Source organism: Pseudopipra pipra, chromosome W (assembly GCF_036250125.1).
Source record: "Pseudopipra pipra isolate bDixPip1 chromosome W, bDixPip1.hap1, whole genome shotgun sequence".
Taxonomy (NCBI): Eukaryota; Metazoa; Chordata; class Aves; order Passeriformes; family Pipridae; genus Pseudopipra; species Pseudopipra pipra.
In genome coordinates this window covers 6,839,802-6,859,707 of record NC_087580.1, presented here as the reverse complement: position 1 = coordinate 6,859,707, position 19,906 = coordinate 6,839,802, and the positions used below count along the sequence as shown (strand labels likewise).

The window sequence follows — 19,906 nt, the reverse complement described above, 5'->3', positions numbered from 1 at the left end:
CCAGGAGCACTGGGGGGTCCTGGCAAAGAGGCACAGCTGGGAGAGGGGCTGATCCTGGGGCATCTGGGGGGAGCCCTGTGGTGTCAGGGATTGGAATGCAACAGGGGCCCTCGGGAAGTGGGTTCCTGGGAAAATTCTGGGGGGCAGGGTGTTCTCTGGGGAGGCAGTAGAGTGCACTGGAGTGTGCTGGGTCAGACTGGGATGGCTGGGAGTGTCATGGCCATGTGAGGGGAGGACCCGACTCAGGCAGAACTCCTGGTACCCACCTGAGCCGTCTTCAGGATCCCAACATCCACTAAATCCACCTGGAGAGAGACCAGGAGCCCTGGCTGGTCACTGGGATGTCCCCGGTGCCAGCGAGGGATGGGGGGACCAAAGTGTCCCCCAGTTCCCAGACTGGATGCCCTCCAGTCCCCCCGGCCCTCTCACCTGCAGATCATTTTGGGTTCCTGCCAAGAGTGCCTGGGCAAGGGGAGCAAAGGTTTAAGCAGGATTGGCTCTTGTGGGGCTGGGGGAGGGACATGGGTGTCCCCAGCCCCCCAGCCCAGGGCTGCCCCCGTCTGAGGGGGAAAATCCCTTCTGCTCCCCCCGCTCCCACTGCACCCAGTTTCACCTCCAACCTCTGTGCCTGCAGGGCCCAGGGTGGGGATGGAGACAAGGAGAGCCAGGGGAATTCAGGGCCTGCAGGGAGGGGGGGAGGAGGTTGGGGGGGACCCAAAGATGCTGAACTGGGGGGGACTGGGGAGCCCACGGGACTGGGATTGGGGTGTTGAAGGGGCCCTGTGTGGGATACAGGGGAGGGGAAAGGAATTCAAGTGTGGGGACATGGGGACTGCAAGGGAGAGGCTTGGTGGGGACAGGAGGAGGAGGATGGAGGAGGACAAAAACGAGGGGACTGGGAGATGGTTGGGAGTGGAGAGGGAGGCAAGGAATGGTCTTGGGAGGTACCAGGGCAGTGGCCTGGGTGAAAGGCAAAGGTCTGAGGGGAAGGATGGAAAGAAAAGCTTTGGGAATGATCAGTGGGAGGATGTTTGGGGACCCTGGGTAGGACACAGAGCAGATCCTGGGGAGGAGATGCCTGAGGGGACCAAAAAGGATGGGATGGGATGGGAGGCCCAAGGGGTGGGATTTGGGAGCACCATTAAAAGAAACAGGTGGGGGCCCTCCCAGCAATTGACAGTGGACCTCCCTTGTCAGGGACCTCCCTGGTCAGGTTCCCTGAGCATCTGGGGCTCTGGGCACAGGGAGATTTGCAGTGGAAGTGGAGTGAAGAGAGGCAATAGTGGGAGGGAGAAGCTCCAGTGCCCAGCACTGGAGGTCAGGGAGAGCAGAGGATCCTCTGGACTGGGAGAGGGAGAGGCCAGAACAAGGATTTTTGGGATCACAGCCACGATTCCATCCTGCAGTAGAGCTTCTCTCCTGCAGGCAGGAGCATCCCCACCCCTGAGCCCATGGCCGTGGCATGGGGGCCTCACCTTGGCATCTGCCGGGGGGCTCAGCAGGATGGTGAAGAGCAGGGCCACGCTGAGCACAGCGACCTTCATCTTCCTCTGGGCCTGGGCAGCGCTGGCTGAGGCTGCACAAGGGCAGGAGCACATTTATCCCTGCCGGGACTCCTCCCTGCCCCCTCCCCGAGAGCCCCCGGGGCAAAGCCCGGCTGGGCACAGCCCCCAGCCCTGGCCACAAGCCCAGCCCTGGCACAGAGTCCATCCCGCCTGCGGCACCCATCCAGCCACCTTCCCCGGCATCCCTCCAGCTTCCTGCACGGGGCAGCTGCCCCTGGAAGGGCCCAGGCCCCTGGGGGTGCCAAGGGGGTGGGCAGGGAGCTGAAAGCAGCTGCATACCCTGTGGGGACAATCCCACACAACACAATCCAACCTCCAACGGCCCCCAAAACCTGATCCACTCATGTCCTCCTGCCCATCCCTTCCCAGAGCTTTCCCTCTGGGACACCCCAGAGCTGACCCAGGCCCCAGACCAGCATGTCTGTCCACAGTTGTCCCTGTTCCACTCCAGCCTTGTGGGGAAAGAAGGGGGCTGCCACTGAACATGATTTGGGAAAATCCCACCTCCTTAGGTGGGAGAACAATGGGGGACCTGGGCAGTGGGAACAGCCCCGTGACTGGGATCTCCAGGCACTGGAGGCACTGGGGAGCACTGGGCAATGTTGGGCACCTGGAGACAAGGGGAAGGCTTGGGGAATTGCTCCGATGTGTCAGATCCCAGATCCAGCCCACCCTATTTCCCAGCACTGCAGGCCCCAAATGGGTCCAGTCTCCAGCCCCAGAGCAGAGCCCAGGGGGGAAGATCCCCTGTCTTGTCCTGCCTTTGTCACACCTGGGGCCACCCACATCACCTGGGTCCCGCTCTGCAGAGCTGCCCCACACGGGGGGGTTCCAAGGGACCCCATCCCCAACAAGGCTCCAAGTCCAGCTCTGTCCCTGGCTGGGACTTGGCCACAGCTCCCCACAGGCCCTTGTCCCCACACGGTGTCTGTCCATGGCCCTGGGCCCACGCCAGCGCTGGCCCTGGGCAGGGTGTGGCCATGCAGAGGGACAGGCTGAAGGGGCCCTTGTCCCCAGGCAGCCACTTGGAGCTAATTGGGCAAACAGAGCTCCCCTGCCAGCAGGAGGGGTGTTTGTCCCTGCCAGCACCTCTGATAAGCCCTGTTTGCCCATGGCCTGAGGCAGCAGGAAGCCATTCAGCAATCCCGGGGCTTTCCAGCCCTGTCTGATCCGGGCAGTCTGGGAATGGGGGAGGTCAAGGCAGCCTGGACACCTGGGCTCCCCTCAGGCCTGGCAGAGCAGGGCAGAGCTGGGGGCACGGGCAGGAGCAGGTCCTGGGGCACCCCACAGCCCTGGGGCTCCCTTGCTGCCCTCAGGACAGGCCGGAGCCCAGAGGTGGGGGCAGCGCCCAAAGCCTTGCTGAGCTCCAGGCACACAACACCCACAGCTCTGCTCTCCTCCTGCCAGCCAGCTGGGCCATCCTAGATGGCAATCAGGTGGGTCAACCCTTGGTGAATCCATGCTGACCACTCCTGATCCCCTTCCTGTCATCCACGTGCTCAGATGGCCTCCGGGATGAGCCATTCCAGCCCATTCCAGGGATGGAGGTGGGGCTGACTGGCCTGCAGCTCCCTGGGTCCTTCTTGCCCTTTTGGAAGAGTGGGATGACACTGGCTCTCATCCAGCCCTCAGGCCCCTCTCCTGACTGACACAGCCTTTCAAAGATCATCAGCAGTGGCCTCCCTGCGGTGTCCAGCAGCTCCCAAATGCATCTGACAGGGCCCATGGACTTGTGGATGCCAAGTTTGCCCAGGAGATCTCAACCCAGATCCCCCTTGACCACGGGAAAGTCTTTCTTCCACCATTTCTTTTCACTGCTCTCCTGGGTCAGAGATTCCTCAGGGCTGGTTTTCTATTCCAGAAGGGGCGACTCCACCGCTCCCCTTCCTGGCCTGCTTTGCCAAAACCCCTGGAGCCGTTCTTGACAACACTCCAACCCTGGAGCCATCCCACCATCTCTCTGGGAGATCCAGGGCTCCAACTGCACAGGATCTCCAAATCTCTGTGTTTGTTTCCCTACCTTGTGCTTTGCTCTCCAGGCACTTCACTGAGGTGTTGGAGAGGGTCTGTTTGCCAGGAGGGCTGCAAGAGGACACCCCCTTGTCAGGCCTTGAGGCCGCTCCCTGGGCTGCTGGACCTTCCTGGAAGTTTCCCCACTGGAGCCTTGTCTTGGTGCCTGGCTGGTCTCCAGAACTCTGCCCTTCCCATGTCTTTCCTAGTTGAAATCCCTCCTTCCCAGGTTGGCTCAGACACCCGTGTCCCATTTCTTGAGGTGGATCCTGTGTCTCCCAGTCCCCTGCTGATCTTCAAACAGGGTGCCATGGTTCCTCTGGAAACTCCTTCTGTCTGATATGTGCCACAGTCATTCAAGCTGTGCTTCCCAATCTCCATCCACTTCCAAATCCATCCAGCAGCCCGTGGGACAGGAAAATAATGCTCTGTTTTAGTGCTCTGCCTACGAGGGTGTGAGAAGCACTTTTAGGAGTCCAGAGCTGGGGATCAAAGGGTCTGGTGGTGAAAACCTGTTTTGGGTTCTGAAGGCAGAGGAAGGTTTGCCTGATCCACAGGAAATCCCAGGTGTCCCTGGGTTTGTTCCCATGATGATACAGACGCCTGTCACGGCTTCAAAGAAGTAAAAACACCCTGAGAAGTGGTTCCTGAGAACTGTCAATGACTGTGATTGTTGTGTGACCTTCCGGGGCATTTGTTAAGGTTTCTCTCTTTCTGGGGCACTGTGGGGCCAGAACAGATCTATTGTGGGACAGCTGGGAAAACATTCCAGGCAAATGCCTTGACTATTTGCTCTGGAACTTGCCCAAGGAGGCGGCAGTGCCCAGGAAGATTTTCCTCTGGACTGTTTCTGCTTTGTGCCCCATTTGTTAGAGACCAGAGTGTGCCAGGGGGGGATTATTGCCCAGGTGCACATGTGCCGTGACATCATTTGTGTGCTGAATTCATCTGGACAGGAATGAAGGAACTGTCCACAGGGTCATCACTGAGGAACACTGACGCAGGAGAGGCCCAGGCTGCCTGGGAGATGCCAGTCAGGGGGATGGCACTGGACACCAACTGAACATGTGCCAACAGCCTGGGGTTAACGAGCTGGGCAGGCTGGGAGGCTCCCAGGGCAGGTGGGTTGGCCAGTCAGCTGCAGGAGCTGAGTGGGAACCCCACTGCCTCCCTCGGGGCTGTGTCTCAGCACATGTCCCAGCGTTTAAGGATGTCTTCTCCTCTCCTGCTGACCACTGTCTCAGCCAGGAAGAGCTGACCTTTTCCTGCTCCAGGGAAAGGCTGTTGGTGGCACAGCCCAAGTGTCACCCCGAGGTTCTGTCTGTGGGACTGGGGCTTGGCCAGGAGGGAGTGGGAGGAGGAACCTCCTTGGAGACTGGAAGCTCAGGTCCAGAAACTGGAAGGAAAACCAAAGGCCAAAAGCATTTGTGCAGGAGAACTCCTGCTCCAGTGTCTGTTGGGCAGAGGAGAAGGGCTGGTCAGACTTTCGACCCTGCTCAAGGTACTTCTGCTTTGCAGTAACAAACCCCAGAAATCAATCCCCTGAGCAGGAACAAGGTCAGCCCAGCCTCAGAAAGGGGCCCTGAGGGTTCCTGGGATGTGTGGGATCAATGGCCTGGCACATCAGCCCCACGGGAACAGAAATCTCTGCTGGGCACTGGTGCAGAGTGAGCTCTGAAACAGCCCGTGACAAAGGGGCAGAATCCATCTTTTTCTCTGGAGGGACGGGAGGATCCCATGGAGTGTCTGTGTTGGAGGCTGAGGATGGTCTGACTGAGAAGGAGTGGCCAAAGCTCCCTGTTGGGACTGGCCTGGAGGCTCCGTTCATCCTTGGCAGAGAACAACTCCAGAGAGGGTCTGTCGGGACCCTCATGGAACCAGTGGGCTCTTGGCAGAGCTGCCTGGAGAAGGGAGAAGATTCAACAGCTGTTTCCCTTGCCTGGGCCCTCAGAAGAGACTTCCCTTGTGGGGATGCTGCAGGTCAAAGGGCACCCAATGTGCCAATTGCCACTCTGACAGATGGCCAAGGACAATATCACACCCACCGGGGCTTCCTGGTTCCCTTCCATGAGCTGTCAGTGACTGGAGAGCAAAGGATTGCTCAGGAAGGCTCACTTGCCCTTTAGCAGTCCCATCTGGCCAGTGCAAGAGTGTGATGGGGAGTGGAACCCTCCCTTGGGCTTTGAAAAGCATCTTCTGGGGGCACAGCCCCCTGAAAGGACTGAACCATGGAATGGGACTCATGAGGGCAGAGTGGGAAAGAGAAATGGCCTGCAGAGGAACAGGGAGGGCCAGGAGAGAGAATCTTGCCGCCTGGGCTCTGCTCTGGGGCTGGAGACTGGACCCATTTGGGGCCTGCAGTGCTGGGAAATGGGGTGGGCTGGATCTGGGATCTGACACATCGGAGCAATTCCCCAAGCCTTCCCCTTGTCTCCAGGTGCCCAACATTGCCCAGTGCTCCCCAGTGCCTCCAGTGCCTGGAGATCCCAGTCACGGGGCTGTTCCCACTGCCCAAGTCCCCCATTGTTCTCCCACCTAAGTTGGTGGAATTTTCTCAAATCATATTCAGTGGCAGCCCCCTTCTTTCCCCACAAGGCTGGAGTGGAACAGAGACAATTGTGGACAGACATGCTGATCTGGGGTCTGGGTCAGCTCTGGGGTGTCCCAGAGGGAAAGCTCTGGAAGGGATGGGCAGGAGGACATGGGTGGATCAGGTTTTGGGGGCCGTTGGAGGATGGATTGTGTTGTGTGGGATTGTCCCCACAGGGTATGCAGCTGCTTTCAGCTCCCTGCCCACCCCCTTGGCACCCCCAGGGGCCTGGGCCCTTCCAGGGGCAGCTGCCCCGTGCAGGAAGCTGGAGGGATGCCGGGGAAGGTGGCTGGATGGGTGCCGCAGGCGGGATGGACTCTGTGCCAGGGCTGGGCTTGTGGCCAGGGCTGGGGGCTGTGCCCAGCCGGGCTTTGCCCCGGGGGCTCTCGGGGAGGGGGCAGGGAGGAGTCCCGGCAGGGATAAATGTGCTCCTGCCCTTGTGCAGCCTCAGCCAGCGCTGCCCAGGCCCAGAGGAAGATGAAGGTCGCTGTGCTCAGCGTGGCCCTGCTCTTCACCATCCTGCTGAGCCCCCCGGCAGATGCCAAGGTGAGGCCCCCATGCCACGGCCATGGGCTCAGGGATGGGCCCCTTCCCAATCCAGGGGCTCCCCCAGCACTCCCCAGCACCCCCAGCCCCGGGCCAGGCCACTTTCTTCTGGCCACAATTCCCTCTCTCCTTCCCCTTCCCACAATTCAACTCCTGCTGCTGCAGCTCCGCTTCCTCACGGGATGCTTGCACCCGGCTCCGTCCTGGCACAGTCCCAACGCTTCCCGCTCTTTCTGACCCCAAATCCCACCTTTTTGGGCCCCCCCATCCCATCCTCTTGGTCCCCTGGGGCATCTCCCCACCATCTCCTCTCTTTCCCAGCCAAGGCAAAGGCCCAACCCAAACTGGGTGGAACTGGGCCAAGCCCCACTGGAGTCCAAGGAGGACAAACAGGCCCAAGCTCCACCCTGGGCTCAAGTGGGACAAGGCCTGGCCAGGCTGAACTGGCACCAACTGGGAAATGCCCTGCCATGGCCCCTTCCCAGGGCCTTTCCTCCAGGCTTTGCCCTCAGTGCCTTGCCTTTCCCCCTGCACTGGTGTCCCCAACTTGCCTGGGAGCCGCAATCCCAAAGAGCCCCGCTCAGCCTGGGGGGCAGCCGGGGCTGGAGGGGGTGGGGACACCCGTGTCCCCCCCAGCCCCACAAGGCCAACCCCAACCAAGCCTTTGCTCTCCTCCTGCAGCTCATTTTTGAGGCCAGTGGTGAACTCTGCGAGTTGGTAAGTCTGGGAGTTGGGGGGCACCCAGTGTGGGAAGTGGGGGCACTTTGGGCCCCCCAACCCTTCCTGGCACTGGGGACACCCCAGTGACCAGTGACGTCTCCTTGTCTCTCTACAGGCAGGCGGGATCGGCGGCCCGGTGGGTACCAGGGCTTGTGCTGGGCCCAGACCCTCCCCTCTGGTGGCCACCACACTCCAGGGCACCCCAGTGCTCCCCAGTCCACCCCAGTGTGCACTGGGGAGGCCCTTCCTCAGGGCCCCCACTCTATTCCCACACACCCCAGTCCACCCCACCACACACACACAGGGCATCATTCCCACACCATTTCTTCCCTTCTTTCTCCTCTAATCCTTTCCCTTTCCCATTGCCCACGACACTCATGTCCAGAAATCCCCTTCCTTGACCCCTCAGTCCCAAAGCCCCTCCCAGTCCCTTCCAGTTTTCTCCCCTTCCCCATTTCTCCTGCCCCCACCCCTGCCCTGCTTCATTCCCTGGGTCCCCTCCACTGCAATCCCTTCCTCCTCACCCGCATCCCCCACAGTCCCATCCCTTCCACACCCCAATGTCCATCCTGTGGGATCCCCAGTTCCCCCCACTTCACCCTCTTTGGGTCCCCTCCTCCTCCCCCCCACCCTCCTGCAGGCCCTGAATTCCCCTGGCTCTCCTTGTCTCCATCCCCACCCTGCGCCTTGCAGGAACAGGGATCCCGAGGGAAACTGGGTGCACTGGGGCTGGGGGAGCAGAAGGGCTTTTCCCCCTCAGACCAGGGGCCAACCATGGGCTGGGGGGTCTGGGGACACCCGTGTCCCTCCCCCAGCCCCACAGGGGCCAATCCTGCTTAAACCTTTGCTCTCCTTCCCCAGCCAATCTCGGGACAAGGAGGAGGTGGATGTCTCCAGGTAAGTCCTGGAGCTGGGATGTCCCCAGTGTGGGAAACTGGGGGAAATATAGTCCCCCATCCCTCCTGGGCCTGGGGACACCCCAGTGACCAGTGACACCTCACACTCTCTCTACAGGGAGACATCAATATCCCTCCAGTGAGGAGGCCTAGGGTGGGTACCCTGAGTTCTGCTGGGCTCACACCCTCTGCTCTCATGGCCACAACCTCCCCCCCGGCATCCCAGTGTGTCCCAGTCCATCCCAGTGTGCCCCAGTCCACCCCAGTGTGTCTCTAACCCTGCCTTTGTCCCCAGCCCCCCGTGGCTGACCAGGTGGAGCTGATGCGCCAGTGACGCTCGGCTGCCTCTCTGCATGTCCAGGTGAGAAATATGGGAGGCTCCTCAGCCCCCCAAAGGAGCCTGGCAGGGCCCTGGGGGGTCCCTGAGCCCTCTGCAGTGGGCAGAGCTTGGGGACAGCAGAGGGACACGCAGGGGGCTGTCCCTGCTCCGTGTCCCGGGGCAGCTGGACAGAGCTGCCCCCAAGCCTTGCCTTGCACTGGGGGCTCTGCAGACCCCCAGGCTCACCGGGAGGGCAGGGAGGGGCTCGGGGAGGTGTCAGAGCATCCCGGGCTCAGGGGCTCTGGGGCCACATGGATCTCAGCATCCAATTCCCTTCTCCTGCCCCAGCTCCCTGCAGACAGATGGGGTGGGGACAAGGCCCCTGCCATGTCCCTGTGGACACCGGGGGTGACGTTTGGGGCTCTGTCTTTCAGGACTGGAAGTGGTGGTGACACCCGTGTCCTGGCCCCCTCCAGTGGCATGAGGAGATGATCATCCCTGGAGGACCCCCCTGATCCCCTGGGTGCCCTGGCAATTTCCCTGCAAGAATCAATAAACCCCTGCAGCAAAACAAATGCTCTGTGTCTGTCTGGGTGGGTGTGTTCCCACATCCACAGGTGCCTTCCCATGTCCATGTGTGTTCCCACGTCCCCTGGGGCACCCGGTGGTTTGGGGGCACAGCAGGAAACAGGGTCTGACTGGGGCTGTCCAAGCACCGTCCCCAAGGAGCACAGCTTGGTGTCGGGGCAGGGGAGGGTCAGGGACAATCAGCCAAGGCCCCTCAGTCCTTCCCTTGGCTCTGGGAGGGATGGGAAAGGGGATCAAAGGAGCCAGTGGATGTCAAATGCCCCCAGATCTCAAGGGCCAGGCTCGGGGCTGAAGGGATGGAGAGCAGCCCTGCATCCAAGGCCATGGGGATAGTGGGGGATGAAAAGCAGGATGGGAGCCAGCAATGGGAGCTCACAGCCCACAACCCCCTGTGTCCTGGGCTCATCCCACAGCGTGGGCAGCAGGGCAGGGGGGTTCTGCCCCTCTGCTCCGCTCAGCTGAGACCCCTCCTGCAGTGCTGCCCCCAGCTCTGGGCTCCTCTGGCTGTCTGCAACGCACCCGCCCGCAATGGCAATGGCTTGGGGGGATTCCCCTGCCAGCCCTGGCATCTCCTGCAGCTCCATGGGCTCCTCAGCACAGCAAAGACACGCACCTCTTGGGGCACTTCCAGAGGAGGCCACCAAGGGCATCACAGGGCTGCAGCACCTCTAATGGAGACAGGCTGAGAGAGTGGGGGCTCTTCAGCCTGCAGAAGAAAAGCCTGTGGGGAGACCTCCTTGGGGCCTTCCAGTGCTTCAAGGCAGCTTTTTAGAGACATGTGGGCAAAGGGTTCAGTAGGGCCTGTCACAATAGGACAGGGGGTGAGGGAGTTAAAGAGGGGAGGTTCAAACTAGAGAGATGGAAGAAACATTTGATGATGAGAATGAAACACTGGAACACATTTGCATGGAGGTGGTGGATGCCCCATCCCTGCAAACATTCAAGGCCAGGTTGGATGGGGCTCTGAGCAAGGTGATCTAGGAAAGATGTCTCTGCTCCCCCTCCAGGGGATCCCCCGCCCTGTGCTCTTGGCTACCAGAGTGATGGGCAGCTCTCAAAGGATGCAAGTGCCCAGAGAGCAGAGGGAACACACAGGACCTCTGTTACCAGGGACATCTTCAGGTGAGAATAGTTTGGATCCAACTGCCGCTGCTCCCTGAGCCACCTGCACCCACGGGATTCCTCAACCCTGGGCACCACGAGGCTCCTGACAGTGTCCCAGGGTCCCTTTGGTTCCATGAGCCCCCACAGTGTCCCAGGGTCCCTTTGGTTCCATGAGCCCCCACAGTGTCCCAGGGTCCCTTGGGTTCCATGAGCCCCCACAGTGTCCCAGGGTCCCTTGGGTTCCATGAGCCCCCACAGTGTCTCAGGGTCCCTTGGGTTCCATGAGGCCCTGTGGTGTCCCAGTGGCCCCTTGATTCCATGAGGTTCCACAGTGTCCCAGGGCTCTAAACAGGACCTGATGGGGGAGGGGCACAAGATCAGGCTTGTTCCGGGAAATCTGTGGAGGGACAAGGTACCCGTGAGGGCCCCTCTGAGGTGACTCTGAGATGGAGCAGCCACATCCTCCTCTGTGACATCACATCCATCCTGTGACATCAAACCTCTCCTGTGATATCATATCATCCCTCTGACATCACATCCTCCCCTGTGATATCACATATCCCATTGACATCACGGGGAGGATGTGATGTCACATAAAGGATGTGATGTCACAGAGGAGCTGTTATGTTGCATATGATGCCAGAGAGGAGGATGTGATGTCATAGAGGAGATGTCGTGTAATAGGAAGAAAGTGATGTCATAGGAGAGATGTGAGGTCACAGAGGAGGATGTGCTGTCACAAGGAGATGTGATGTCACAGTGCAGGACATGACATCACAGGGACAATGTGATGTCACAGAAAGGATGTGATGTCACCTGGAAGCTGTGATGTCATAAGGGTGGATGTGATGTCACATGAAGGATGTGATGTCACAGAGAAGATGTGATGTCACAGGGGGGGACGTGATGTCACAGGGGAGCTGTGTTGTCAAAGAGCAGGATGTGATGTCACAGGGGAGGACGTGATGTCACAGTGGGGGGATGTGATGTCACAGGAAGGATGTGATGTCATATGATGGATGTGACGTTGTAGAGGAGATGTGATGTCATGGGGAGGATGTGACATCACAGAGGAGGATGCGATGTCACAGGAATGATCTGATGTCATAGGAGATATGTGATGTCACAGGAAGGATGTGATGTCATAGGGGAGCTCTGATGTCACAGTGGAGCTGTGATGTAATAGGAGAGATGTGATGTCATATGATGGATGTGACATCATAGAGGAGGATGTGATGTCACAGGAAGGATGGGATGTCATAGGAGAGATGTGATATCATGGGGAGGATGTGATGTCACAGGAGAGCTGTGATTTCACAGAGGAGGATGTGATGTCACAGGGCAGGACGTGACATCACAGGGACAATATGATATCACAGGAGAGTTTGATGTCACAGGATAGATGTGATGTCATAGGAGAGATGTGATGTCACAGAGGAGAGTGTGATGTCACCGGAAGGATGTAATCTCATAGGGGAGTTGTGGTGTCACAGAGGGGGATGTGACATCATAGAGGAGCTGTGATGTCACAGAGGGGGATGTGATGTCACAGAGGGGGATGTGATGTCACAGGAGAGATGTGATGTCATGGGGAGGATGTGATGTCACAGAGGGGGATGTGATGTCACAGAGGAGGATGTGATGTCACAGAGGAGGATGTGCTGTCACAAGGAGATGTGATGTCACAGTGGGGGACATGACATCACAGGGACAATGTGATGTCACAGAAAGGATGTGATGTCACCTGGAAGCTGTGATGTCATAAGGGTAGATGTGATGTCACATGAAGGATGTGATGTCACAGAGAAGATGTGATGTCATAGGGGGGACGTGATGTCACAGGGGGGATGTGTTGTCAAAGAGCAGGATGCGATGTCACAGGGGAGGACGTGATGTCACAGTGGGGGATGTGATTTCACAAGGATGATGTGATGTCACAGGAAGGATGTGATGTCATAGAGGAGCTGTGATGTCACAGAAAGGATGTGATGTCACAAGAAAGATGTGATGTCTCAGAGGAGGATGTGATGTCACAGGGGAGGATGTGATGTCACAGGGACGATATGATATCACAGGAGAGGTTTGATGTCACAGGATGAATGTGATGTCATAGGAGAGATGCGATGTCACAGAGGAAGGTGTGATGTCACAGGGACAATGTGATGTCACAGAGGATGTGATAACACAGGGGCGATGTGATGTCACCAGAATGATCTGATGTCATAGGAGATATGTGATGTCACAAGAAGGATGTGATGTCATAGGGGAGCTGTGATGTCAGTGGAGCTGTGATGTAATAGGAAAGATGTGATGTCATCTGATGGATGTGACATCATAGAGGAGGAAGTGATGTCACAGGAAGGATGGGATGTCATAGGAGAGATGTGATAGCATGGGGAGGATGTGACATCATAGGAGAACTGTGATGTCACAGAGGAGGATTCGATGTCACAGAGGAGGATGCGATGTCACAGGGGAGTTGTGATGTCATATGATGGATGTGACATCATAGAGGAGACATGATGTCATGGGGATGATGTGATGTCACAGAGGAGGATGTGATGTCACCGGAAGGATGTGATCTCATAAGGGAGTTGTGGTGTCACAGAGGGGGATGTGACATCATAGAGGAGCTGTGATGTCACAGAGGGGGATGTGATGTCACAGGAGAGATGTGATGTCATGGGGAGGACGTGATGTCACAGAGGAGGATGTGATGTCACAGAGGAGGATGTGATGTCACAGAGGGGGATGTGATGTCACAGAGGGGGATGTGATGTCACAGGAGAGATGTGATGTCACAGAGGGGGATGTGATGTCACAGGAGAGATGTGATGTCACAGAGGGGGATGTGATGTCACAGAGGAGGATGTGATGTCACAGGAGAGATGTGATGTTATGGGGAGGATGTGATGTCACAGAGGAGGATGTGATGTCACATAGGAGGATGTGACGTCACAGAGGAGGATGTGATGTCACAGAGGAGGATGTGATGTCACAGAGGGGGATGTGATGTCACAGAGGGGGATGTGATGTCACAGAGGGGGATGTGATGTCATGGGGAGGATGTGATGTCACAGAGGAGGATGTGATGTCACAGAGGAGGATGTGATGTCACAGAGGGGGATGTGATGTCTCTGGTAGTTTAGTCTGGGCCTTCCTTCATGACCAGTCTGTAACCAAGGAAGTGCCCAGATTTCCCCGCTATTCCCCACCATTTTTACCTAAGCTGGGCTATAAGAAGAAAGGAGGAGAGGCCTTTGCCCTCTTTCCTTCCAGCTTTGGAGGTGCAGGTTCCCTGTGTGGAGTCTGTCGGGTTGGGGAGCGAGGCCTGGTAAGGCCCTGCCCACCTTGGCAGACGGAGGGTGCCGGGGTCGTTCCAGAGCCACTTTCTGTTGTCCCAAGGAGAGCAGTGGGATATCCTTTGCTAATTCTTTTAGTTGTTAGATCTTGGGATAGTGATCGTGTATATTTTTTGCTTTTGTTCCTTTTTTTCCTTCCCCTTCCCTTTCCCCTTTCCTTTTGAAATTGTACATATATTTCAATTGTATATAAGTGTAATATAAGTGTAAATATATTTATATTTATATATATATTGCTTCAGCTGTCTCTCTCTCGTTTCAGTTCTCTTGGTTTTTTCTCTCTTCTCCCTTGGTTTTGGGGGGGGGAGCTCTTGTGGTGAGGTTTGGAGTCTTGGCAGGGAGCCAGCTTCAAACCACCTCAATGGGATTTGTTATTATTTGGGATTTGGGGTTTATTTGGCATTTGGGATTACATGGGTTTGGGAAGTACTGGGGATTTGGGGGTTATTTGGGATTTGGGAACATCTGGGATTTGCTATTATTTGGGACATGGGAATATATGGGATTGGGAATTCTTGGGGATTGGGGGTTTATTTGGGATTTAGGAATTATTGGGGATTTAGGGGTTTCTTTGGGATTTGGGAATATATGGGATTGGGAATTATTCAGAATTTAGGGGTTATCTGGGAACATCTGGGATTTGCTTTTATATGGGATTTGGAACTACATGGGATTGGGGATCATTGGTGATTTAGAGTTTACTTGGGATTTGGGGTTTATTTGGGATTTGGAACCACATGGGATTTGGGATTTGAGTTTGGGGACCATTTGGGATTTGGGATCATTTGGGACTATTTGGAATAATTTGGGACCGTTTGGGACCATTTGGGATAATTTGGGATTGATGGGAACCCATGGATATTATGGATTAATTAGAGATTGATGGGAACCCACGGATATTATGGATTAATTAGGGGTTAATGATTTACCCACAGCTATTATGGGCTAATTAATTATTAACATGAACCCCGGGCATTATGTGCTAATTAGGGGTAATTCTGGGGGATTTTGCCTCTAAAAACTCCAAAATTTGGCATCCAGAAGGTTTATTTTTGTCGTTTTAGAGGAGGTTTAAGGCAGAAAAGATGGAGGATTTGGCTCCGCCCTCTCTTAACTCCACCCCTCCCGAATTTTGGGGACACCTCCCAAAACTTCTGGGGGGGTTTGCCTCAAAAAACTCCAAAATTTGAGGCCCAAAATGTTTATTTTTGTCGTTTTAGAGGAGGTTTTAAGGGGGGCAGGGTCAAGAGGGGGCAGGGCTATATCTGACCTCCCCCCCGAATTTAAGAGACCCCTCCCAACCCCCCACCCCAAAAATTTGGGGTCTCCACCCCAAAATAAAAACAAATTTGGGGTCCAAAATGTTTATTTTTGTTGTTTTAGAAATTTAAGGGAGGGGAGGGGTGGGCGTGGTCTCGGTGGGCGTGGCCAATAAACATCTCCATGGCAACGGCTCCTGGTGGTTTTTTGGAGGGGTTTCCACCCCCCTCCCTCGACCCCCCCAGTTTTGGGGTTCCCCCCCATATTTTAGGGGAGCCCCTCCCCTACTTTAGGCCCCTCCTCCCCAGTTTTGGGACCCTCCCCGATTTTTGGGACCCCCTTTTGTCCCCCACCCAAATTTTGGGGTCCCCTCCCCCCAAACTCGGGGCCTCCCCCCCATCCCAACCCCCCAAATTTTGAGGTCTGCCCCTCCCCCCCATTGGGGGGACACTTGGGGGGAGGGGCTGGATCCGTCACATGAAGAGACCCCCTGGAATGAGAGAGGGAAAGGGGGGACATTGGGGGGACACTGGGGGGACATTGAGGGGACATTGGGGACACACTGGGGGGACGTTGGGGACACACTGGGGGGTCATTGGGGACACACTGGGGACACACTGGGGACATGGGGGGTCCCCACCTGTCACCTCCAGGGTGGCCCCGGTGACGTAGCCGCTGTCCCCCGACGCCAGGAAAGCCACCACGTCTGCCACGTCTGGGGGACACCGGGGGGTGGTGGCACCTCCAAGTGTCCCCAAAGTGTCCCCAAAGTGTCCCCAACTCACCCTCAGGGTCCCCCAGTCGTCCCAGTGGCACCATCCCTGCGAACTGGAAGGGGGGGGAGACACACACACACACACGAGGGTCACCTCTGGTGTCACCTCCCCAATGTCCCCAATGTCCCCCCATGTCCCCAATGACCCCCAATGACCCCCAATGTCCCCAATGTCCCCAATGACCCCCAATGACCCCCAATGTCCCCCAATGTCCCCCCAGTGTCCCCTCAATGTCCCCAGGAGGTGCCACCCCCCCGCTGTCACCTTGTCCAGCACTTTTGGGGGCACTTTGTCCGTCATGGGGGTGACGATAAATCCCGGCAGGACGGAATTGCAGCGGATCCCAAACCTTGGGAAGGGGATTTGGGGGGGTCAGAGGGGTCCCCCTGACCCGTGTCACCCCCCCACAGGGTGTCACCAACCCCCCCCTGGGTCACCAAACCCCCCAATCCAGTTTTTCCCCTGATTTCCCCCAATTTTTCCCCATTTCCCTCCAAATTCCCCCAATTTCCCCCCTTTTTCTCCATTTCCCAATTTTCCCCCCAGTTTTCCCCATTTCTTCCCCTTTTCCCCCCAATTTCCCTCCAAATTCCCCCAATTCCCCCCCCAATTTTTCCCCATTTCCCAATTTTCTCCCCAGTTTTCCCCAGTTCTTCCCCCTTTTCCCCCCAGTTCCCCAATTTTTCCATATTTCCCAACAAATTCCCCTTTTCTGTCCAATTTTTCCCCATTTCCCCCTTAAATTTTCCCAATTTCCCCCCATTTCTTCCTCCTTTCCCCCAGTTTCCCCCCAATTCCCCATTTCCCCCCCAATTTCCCCCCAAATTTTCCCCCCAAATCCCTCAATTTTCCCCCAAATCCCCTCAATTTCCCCCCAAAATCCCCCAAATTTTCCCCCCAATCCCCCAACTTTCCCCATTTCCCCCCAAATTTCCCCACTTTCCCCCCAATTTTTCCCCCGAATTCCCCCCAAATCCCCCAATTTTCTCCCTTTCCCCTCCATTTTCCCTTGTCCCCTCCCAAATGTCCCCAGATGTCCCCCAATGTCCCCCAGTGTCCCCACCTGGCCACCTCCTTGGCCACGCTCCGGGTCAGCCCCTCCACCCCCCCCTTGGAGGCCGCGTAGTTGGTTTGGCCCAAATTCCCCACCTGGGGGGGAGGGGACAATGACAAAGGGGAGGGGACACCCCTGGGACCCCCCTCGGTGTCCACACCCCCCCCCCAGTGTCCCCAAAGCCCCCCAAAATTCGTGTTTCTGGGGGTTTTATCCCCAATTTTGGGGGGTTTATCCCCAGTTTTGGGCAGGGGGGAGGGGACAGTGACAAGTGACAATGACAAAGGGGGGGAGGGGACATCCCTAGAACCCCCCTGGTGTCCCCAAATTCCCCCAAAATTGGCGTTTTCAGGGGCTTTATCCCCATTTTTAGGGCTTTTACCCCCATTTCGGGGACACTGACGGTGACAAGTGACAATGACAGTGACAAGTGACAATGACAGTGACAAGTGACAGGGACAGTGACAAGTGGGGGTCCCACCTTGGCCACCACGCTGCCCACGAGGACCAGGGAGGCCCCCCCGGGGTCCCCCGATGTCACCAGGGCCTTTGTCACCTCCTGTGTCACCAGGAACGTCCCCTGGGGGGGCAGCGGGGGGACATCGGGGGTGGCACAACCCCCCCAGTGTCCCCCAATGTCCCCCCATGTCCCCCCAATGTCCCCAATGTCCCCCCATGTCCCCCCAATGTCCCCAATGTCCCCCAATGTCCCCAATGTCCCCCCAATGTCCCCAATGTCCCCCCAATGTCCCCCAATGTCCCCAATGTCCCCCCAATGTCCCCCCAATGTCCCCCCAATGTCCCCCAATGTCCCCAATGTCCCCAATGTCCCCCAATGTCCCCCAATGTCCCCAATGTCCCCAATGTCCCCCCAATGTCCCCAATGTCCCCAATGTCCCCCAATGTCCCCAATGTCCCCCCAATGTCCCCAATGTCCCCAATGTCCCCCCAATGTCCCCCAATATCCCCAATGTCCCCCAATGTCCCCCAATGTCCCCCAATGTCCCCCCAATGTCCCCCCAATGTCCCCAATGTCCCCCAATCCCCCCAATGTCCCCCCAATGTCCCCAATGTCCCCCAATGTCCCCAATGTCCCCCCAATGTCCCCCCACTGTCCCCCCAATGTCCCCCAATGTCCCCCCAATGTCCCCAGTGTCCCCTCTCACCTCCAGGTTCACCCCCAGCACTTCCCGGAATTCCCGCTCTCCCATCTCCAGGAACATCCGGTCGCGGGTGATCCCGGCACAGGACACCAGGACACGGGGGGGACCCCCAAAGTGCTCCTGGGGGGACATTTGGGGACATCGAGGGGTCATTTGGGGTGAATTGGGGAGGATTTGGGTCCATTTTGGGTGGATTTGGGTGGATTTGGGAATCCTGGGGTGGATTCGGGTTGGTTTTGGGCAGATTTGAGGGAGGTTTTCTTGGGATTTGGGTCCGTTTGGCTGCAATTTTCCAGGAACTTGGTGGGGATTTGATGGAAATTTGGGGAATTTGGGGGGAACTTGTGGGGATTTGGGAGTTTTGGGGGTGATTTTGGCGTGGATTTGGGTCTGGGTTGGGTGGATTTGGGAATTCTGGGGTGGATTTGGGTTAATTTAGGGCAGATTTGGGTTTTTTTTCCTGCAATTTGGGGGCATTTGGCTGCAATTTCCCAGGAATTTGGTAGGAATCGGATGGAATTTTGAGGAAATTTGTGAGTTTTGGGGAAATCACGGGGATTTGGGAGCTTTGGGGGTGATTTTGGGGTGGATTTGGGTCTAGTTTTGGGGATTTGGGAATTCTGGGGGGAATGCGAGGGAATTTGGGTCGATTTTGGAGGGAATTGTGGAGGTTTTCCTGCAATTTGGAGACGGCTGGCTGCGATTTTCCAGGAATTTGGTGGGAATCAGATGGAATTTTGGGGGAGTTTGTGGGAATTTGCAAGTTTTGGGGGAATTTGTGAGTTCTGGAGGTGATTTGGGGTGGATTTGGGTCTGGGTTGGGTGGATTTGTGGGGATTTGGGAATTCTGGGGGTGATTTAGGGAGGATTTGGGTCGATTTTGGGTGGATTTGGGGGGGCTTTTCCTGCAATTTGGGGCCGTTTGGCTGCGATTTCCCAGGAATTTTGTGGGAATAGGAAGGAATTTGTGGGAATTTGTGAATTCTGGGAGTGATTTGGGGTGGATTTGGGAATTTTGAGGGCGACATTGCGGATATCGGGGGTCACTCAGGGACACTGCGGGACACTGGGGAGGGTGTGACACTATCGCGACATGTCACCGGTGGGGGGGAGGTGGCGGCGACATTACCTGCACCCCCCTCACCATCCCGGCGACGCTTTTGGGATCGGCCACATCCACCTGGAAAGCTCCGTGGTCGGGGGGGCAGTTCCGGGGGAGCCCTTTCGCTGTCGCCGCCGCCCCCGACATGTCGCGATCGGCCACGGCCACGCGCGCGCCCTCGCGGGCCAGGCGGCCGCTCACGGCGCGGCCGATGCCGCTGGCGCCCCCTGGCGGTTCGGAGGGCCAATGAATAACCGGGGTCATTGAGGGGTATGCGAACCGCCCCTGGCGCCCCCTGGCGACCCGGAGGTCCAATGACTGCCCGAGGGCACCAGTGGGGACCACTTTAACCAGTGACCCCTCCCAGTGTCACCAGTGGGGCCTGTGACCCCTCCCAGTGTCCTCCCAGTGGCACCAGTGGGATCTAGTGTCACCAGTGACCTCCCCCAGTGTCACCAGAGGGGTCTGCGACCATCCCAGTATCACCAGTGACCCTCCTAGTATCACCAGGGTCACCTTTAACTCCTCCCAGCGTCCCTCCCGGGGGTCTCCCCGCCCTAAGTTCCCCCCCACTCCTCCCCTGGTGGTCTCCCCTTCCCTCTCACCCCCAAAACTCCCCCAAATCCCCCCCAAAACCCACCCGTGACCAGCGCCACGACCCCCGCCAGTCGCCCCGCCGACCTCCCCAACATGGCGGCGCCGGAAGTGAAAACCGAGACAGGGGCGCGCACGCCGCGCCGCTCTGCCCGCACCAACTCTATCGTCAGTCCTCCAGCCGGAGTTTTTCGGCTTTGCCCGGGTTTTTTTCCCCCTTTTCCCTGATTTTTCCCCTCCCATAAACAACTGAATCC

The 19,906-nt window shown here is 57.4% G+C and overlaps 1 protein-coding gene and 1 long non-coding RNA gene across 2 annotated transcripts; one reads left to right on the top strand and one right to left on the bottom strand.

The window, feature by feature from the left end:
• Window positions 1-242: 242 nt before the first annotated feature.
• Window positions 243-19,793, bottom strand: LOC135406269 ((3R)-3-hydroxyacyl-CoA dehydrogenase-like). Its single transcript, XM_064640695.1, has 11 exons — window positions 19,696-19,793; window positions 19,083-19,282; window positions 17,957-18,073; window positions 17,272-17,370; window positions 16,800-16,885; window positions 16,001-16,085; window positions 15,746-15,788; window positions 15,601-15,675; window positions 1,476-1,576; window positions 430-462; window positions 243-305 (listed from the first exon to the last, which is right to left on the bottom strand). The coding sequence occupies exons 1-11, from the start codon at window positions 19,745-19,747 to the stop codon at window positions 243-245; spliced, it is 954 nt and encodes a 317-aa protein (XP_064496765.1). The 5' UTR covers window positions 19,748-19,793.
• LOC135405208 (uncharacterized) lies at window positions 8,529-9,221 on the top strand. The gene is made up of 2 exons (XR_010425793.1): window positions 8,529-8,688; window positions 9,081-9,221. It is a non-coding gene; the product is annotated as an uncharacterized LOC135405208 (long non-coding RNA).
• Window positions 19,794-19,906: the final 113 nt, after the last annotated feature.